This window comes from Notamacropus eugenii, chromosome 5 (genome assembly GCF_028372415.1).
Source record: "Notamacropus eugenii isolate mMacEug1 chromosome 5, mMacEug1.pri_v2, whole genome shotgun sequence".
Lineage (NCBI taxonomy): Eukaryota > Metazoa > Chordata > Mammalia > Diprotodontia > Macropodidae > Notamacropus > Notamacropus eugenii.
This window is the reverse complement of record NC_092876.1, coordinates 233,889,599-233,895,536: the sequence shown is the minus strand read 5'-3', so window position 1 is coordinate 233,895,536 and position 5,938 is coordinate 233,889,599. Positions and strand designations below refer to the sequence as shown.

The following is a 5,938-nucleotide window of genomic DNA, read 5'->3' as shown; positions in this document are numbered from 1 at the left end:
TCCCCTCTTCTTTCATCGCTGCTCCGAGAGCCTCGGCCTTAGAACAGCAGCCGCTGCCACAGCTCCAGCACTCGCCATGTGACACCCACCTCCTGTCTGGGCGTTCTAAGAAACCCGGAGACTTCTGCAGGGCCGGGATGGCTATTGGCTGTTGCTAGGTGACGTAGCCTGCCCTCACGTGACAAGTGTTAAATGCCCGCCCGGCAGGAGCCACCTCCTCAGACTATCGTAAAGCTGCTCCTGACCACTCACCTGCTCCTGCCTCCGGGAGCCTACCACCGCTGCCCCCGCCACCTCCCCCCTTCAGTCCTCCTACCCCGCCCGTGCCGAGTGCTGGCAGAGGAGGAGAGCATGGTGGGCTAGAGGATGAGTCGGGCAGCAGCCACAGAGGCAGTGATCCCGAGTGGTCCCCACTGATCGCCTCCCCCGCCCAGAAGAGGAGGAGGAGGAGGAGGGGTTCCTAGATAATTGTCACATTTCTTGTTTTCCTTCTCCCCACCCCCTTCCCCGTAATTACTTGGGTTGCCCGAGGGGAGAGGGAGAGAGAGAGACAGAGGAGTCACCCGCCTAGTCCTCCCTGGTGCCCCACCGCCTGCTCCTTCCCGTCCTGGGGCAGGATGACTGGAGTCTTTGACAGTCTGGTGGCTGATATGCACTCGAACCAGATCACTGCCTCCAGCAGTTACCACCAACACCACCACCAGCACAGCGGCAGCGGCGGCAGCAGCACGAGCCTGCACAAGCCCCAGGAGTCTCCGACGCTGCCCGTGTCCACCGCCACGGACAGCAGCTACTACACCAACCAGCAGCACGGGGCAGGGGGCAGCGGCGGTGGAGGCGGCGGGTCCCCCTACGCGCAGATGGGTTCGTACCAGTACCACGCCAGCGGCCTCAACACCGTCCCCTACTCTGCCAAAACGGGCTACGACCTGGGCTACACCGCAGCGTACAGCTCCTACGGGCCCTACGGAACCAGCTCCTCCCCGGCCAATAACGAGCCCGGTAAGGGTAATTCTCGCACAACTAATTGGTGTTGTCTTTCTTGCTTCTTGCAGGAGGGGAGGGGGGAAGTTTGGGGGAAAAGGATGTCCATTCCCAGCCCTGGTCCTGTAGATTTTGCAAGTTATCATACCCCCATCTCTGTTCCCTCTACCCCACCCACCCCATCCTCCGCTTCCCACTTTTCCCCTTCCTCAATTCCAAAGCTGACCTCAGAGAGCAGTTCCTTGGCCGCAGAAGTCGGGATGAGAGCGAGAAATTTTCAAGAAAGGCAGAGTTACGCATGCAATGTAGTTGGTGACTTTTTCTCTTTACCCGAGTTTCTCTTTCCGTAATACATTTCTTTTGCTTTTTTTCCCGTCCCGCCCCTCGCCAAAAAACCCCCAAAAGTTTGGGGAAGGGCAGCAGGGACCTGATTCACTCCCAACCGTAAATACCTGGAAGGAAAGATGGATGAAGTTTCTGGGCCCGGGGATTCTCTGACCACCTCGCTGCAAGAGGCAGTGTTTGGGGCACCAGCCTGAGTCCCAGTTCTTGTTTGGCGGGTTCCTTCATTGTTCTCTCCCTTATTGTCCCTCTTTCGTTGCAGAAAAGGAAGAATGCGAGCCTGAAATCAGAATAGTGAACGGGAAGCCAAAGAAAGTGAGGAAACCTCGCACTATTTATTCCAGTTTCCAGTTAGCAGCTCTTCAGAGGCGATTCCAAAAGACTCAGTACTTGGCACTACCCGAAAGAGCTGAACTGGCCGCCTCCCTAGGCCTCACACAGACTCAGGTAAGGGGCTCCCCGCTTTTTTCTGCCCCCTGAGCATGGGTTTGCCTGTACTAGAGGTTTTCCAACGTTCCAGTTGGCCCAGGCACAGAAGTTATAGCTGTAATGAATAGCCATCCATCCATATGTAGATATTATATGTACATACTCTAAAAAGGCTTACTGACTTACAATTCAGTATATGAAATTAGAAGTGACAAACCCTTAATGGTTGGAATAATGGCACTGACCAGTGCAGAGAGAGAATGGATGGACTTGTAACTGCCATATCAAGGATAATATCCTCCTGATTAAAAGAGTTGTAATAATTGATTGGCACTTAGAGTCTAACTTTTCATTAGTCCCCTGCTCCTATACTGTATACTCTTATTCATCCATTCATGATTTCAGTAAATATTCACTTCCTGTAAAAAATTTATCTCAGTTGACCAAAAATAAACTGAATTTCATTTTTGGAACTGATTGAGGTCCTCAAAGTCGCCCTTCCAGCCTGGTTGGAGATCTACTGTTTCAGTCTCTCAGTCAGTTTCTTCTCTCATTTCTTTCTCTTCTTGACCCGATTCTGCTGTACATAACTTGACTAGTTTCCCTTTTCCACAAAGGTCAAGATCTGGTTCCAGAATCGGCGTTCTAAATTCAAGAAGATGTGGAAAAGCGGAGAGATTCCTTCAGATCAGCACCCTGGGAGCAGTGCCTCTCCCCCTTGCGCATCACCTCCTGTCTCAGCACCTACTACCTGGGATTTCGCCCCTCACCAGCGGATGAGCAGCGGAGGAGGCAGTGGAGGAAGCGGTAGCGGAGGTGGAGGTAGCTCCGGCTCCAGTCCCAGCAGCGGTACTTCAGCTTTCTTAGGCAACTATCCGTGGTACCACCAGGCTTCCAGCTCGGCTTCCCACCTCCAGGCCAGTGCACCGCTGTTGCAGCATCCTCAGCCCCCGCAGCCCCATCACCACCACCATCCCCACCATCATCATCATCACAGCAGCAGTAGCTCAGCAGTGAGCGCAGGGACGATATTCTAACTTTGGAAGAGACTGGGAGAGAGAGAGAGAGAGAGAGAGAGAGAGAGAGAGAGAAAGGGAAACTCCCCACAGTGGCTGCTGCCTACCCAGAACAAGGGTACTTGTCCTTTTTTCCTCTGCCATCCCAGACCCCAGTCCACAATCCCAGAGCCTTTCTCTCCCTGAGCAAAGAGGGGCGGCACACCCCAAAGTCCCTGCTCCTCCTGGGAACAGACTCTGGTGCTTTGATAATCCTTTCCCGTCCAAATGTCCAATGCATTTGTAAAGCTATGAGGCTTTTGCCCTGTGGGTTTTTCTGCGTGATACGTGGGAAAAGGACTTTGCTTATTCGGGGTATCCAAGGGGTTAGGGGTTTCGGCCACATTTCAGGTCAGGTTCCTTCTCCCCAAGCTCTCTTTCAAGCCCTGACTTACCAATAACTCTCCACTCTCAGTCTCCCCCACCCCCATCTCCACCCGGGTCCTGAGAGGTCAGGGAACTTCTCCCCAAGGCTAAGAACAAAGTCCTGAAGAGTGACGCTTTCCTCCCTCCTTCCCAGTTTGGCCACTCCTCGCTCTCCCCAAGGGTTCACGCTGAATTGCGTTGCTCTTTTCCAGGGTCAGTAGCTTAGCCTCTAGTTCTGCCTCGAACCCTTTCTCCTTCCTCCTCCTCACTTCCATCCCCCACATACACACACTCGTGAGAGCAAAAAAGAATCCTCGGTTATAAATCTCACTGTGGGCCCAATTCCATTCTTTTCCTTCCTCAACTTTTCCCCCTTCCTCACGTTGTCCTCTCCGACTTTTTTTTTCTTTTTTGCTGTGGTGTGTGTTCCTGGCCCACATCCCCTTAGCTCTCTAGGGAAAGACGTACGAGACCTCCACTTCTCCTCCTCCTCCTCCTCATCCATCACCAGTGGAGTTTTTTTATTTTTATTTTTTAAAAAGTTTAGGTGCCTTTGCGGATGACCTCATTTTGATGTTAAAAAAATGATTTTTTTATATGTGGACATTGCAAAAAAAGTGTTTAAATTATCTTTTTTAAACTCAATTCAGGATTATTATCCTGGAAAAACACACACACACAAAGTTTGTAAATAAAGGTGTTCGTGCAGATTTCCCTCCCCCTCCCTTGATTTATTTGTAAAAAAAAAATATTCAACCTTCAGACTTTTTGGTGAACCAACTGGAAGAATTTCGGGTTAGCTGTAGTCTCATTCTCTCCCCTCCTATTTTTTTTTTTAATTTACCTCTCTACAAGCTTCCTTCTCTCAGTTAAATTAAGCTACTGATTTCGTTTTTATTTTATTTCAAACCCAAGGTCTTTGTTCTTTAAAGGAAAGGTATTTTTGAGTTATTTATTATGAAAACAACATACTCAATGTCGATTTTACAATATGAAGAGATTATTTAAATAAATTATTGTTTTCATTGTACTTGCACCTTATTTCCTTGGATATCGCGATTGAGACCAGAGCTGCAGGCCGGTGATCTTTTATACATCAGCAGCCAAGGTCAAAATGGGCTCCAAGCACTTGCAGCGGCTCAGAGTCATCTCGGCTGTTGTCACATCCGAGGAGCTATTTTACATGCAACTGCAGGTTGCAAATTTTAGGTATTAGTAGTTGAGCGAGGGGAAAGAAATCAGATTATGGGGAAAAGTTTCGTTTCTTGGTGGAGCCACGGCAGCCATAAGTTCACGATCTCCCATGGTGGCAGAACAACTTGCTCAGTTTGCCTGGAGGATGGGGGCGACCGCTGCCTCGGCCCTATGAATCACTCAGCTCACGCTCAGGCTCCCAGACTCGGCCCCGCCCCTCCCTCCCTCCCCTTCCGCGAGCTGGCGCCACTGACTTTTAGCCCCGGACTGTCTCCCGCCGCCCACGTCACCCCACCCCTGCGTAGCTGGTGTTGCGGCTGTTGATGCTGGTGCTGCTGGTGTTACTGCTGTTTGTGGCTGCAGCCGAGGCCTCTGGCCTCCGCAGCAGCAAGGCTCTGAGGCTGATAAAGGGAACTGACCGGTTCCGGTTCCAGTTCTGTTCTATACCTATCCTCGAGTCGAACCAATTCTGCCAGCACCTGCCCTAACCTGGGCTCCCGGGTTCCTTACTTGCCTCGAGGGCAGAGAAGCTTGTGCTTTGTTTGGCCTGGACCCTGTATGGAGTCACATTCACACGCATACACACTCAGTTGCATTGGAATGCTGTTAGACTCGAGCACAGAAATTGAACACGCACAACATACATACAAAATTGATTGGAGTAGCACGCTTGCAACTCTCTCTTTGTAGGAAAGGCTGAGTTTCTCGCTTACCTTCCTAGCAAGTACCTACAGGTACATTCATTTGCCTTTACTTTTGACACGTATGCACCCAACAGGAATTGCTCTGGATAAAAGGGAACTTTATTGCTTTGGTGCCCTTGGTGGGATGGATTCTGGGGTTATACATGACTTTCTCTTGCCCCTAAAAGTGTCATTGGTCCAGTAATCTATGGGGTTCTGACTTCTCTGAAGAATCAATTCTCAGATCTAGTAACCCTAACCCGAAGTCCATGGAACAGAGTCTTCATTTTTTATTAGGAAATGGGGAAAATGCAGCTTCGATATATTGTCGTAGACAATTGTAGACCTGAGGGATTCCAAACCTTTCTTGTGCAGAAAGATCATAGATTGAAAAGTCAAAAGGGCCTTTAGAATACATCTAAACCAAATCACTCCTTTTCACAAATGTGGGGGGGGAAATTGGAGGTGGGAGGCTAAAACATGACTTGCTTGAGGGCACTTCAAGCAGTAACAGCAGAGGCACTGAGTTCTCCTCTCTTTATCCCTTGTTTTTTTCCCAGTTGAGGCACCCTCCAAGGTGTCACTAACCATTCATAAAGAGGGAACAAATTACAAGAAAAGGGTTAATCTATTGCTAAGAAAAATCTGCTCCCCTGACCAGAGGGCTAAGTCCATGTCAAAGAGAGGCAACATTCTTCAGTGTTTTCCTTATTCCATTTCTTATCGCTTGCTCTTCTCAGATCTGTTAAAAATGAGAGTTTTGGGAAAGATCCGGTAGCTTTAGCAGGTAGTTGTAAGCAGAAATGAATGGAAAACGTTGCAAGCCTGGGTTGTAAGAAGATCCAGTACCTCTTTTTTTGGCCATTAAATCTTTAAATACCCACA

At 49.6% G+C, this 5,938-nt stretch overlaps 1 protein-coding gene across 1 annotated transcript; it reads left to right on the top strand.

The window, feature by feature from the left end:
- The first annotated feature begins 264 nt into the window (after positions 1-264).
- Positions 265-4,206, top strand: DLX2 (distal-less homeobox 2). Its single transcript, XM_072612327.1, has 3 exons — positions 265-1,002; positions 1,589-1,773; positions 2,373-4,206. Exons 1-3 carry the CDS (start codon positions 618-620, stop codon positions 2,790-2,792), a joined length of 990 nt encoding a protein of 329 aa, XP_072468428.1. The 5' UTR covers positions 265-617; the 3' UTR covers positions 2,793-4,206.
- The last annotated feature ends 1,732 nt before the right edge of the window (positions 4,207-5,938 follow it).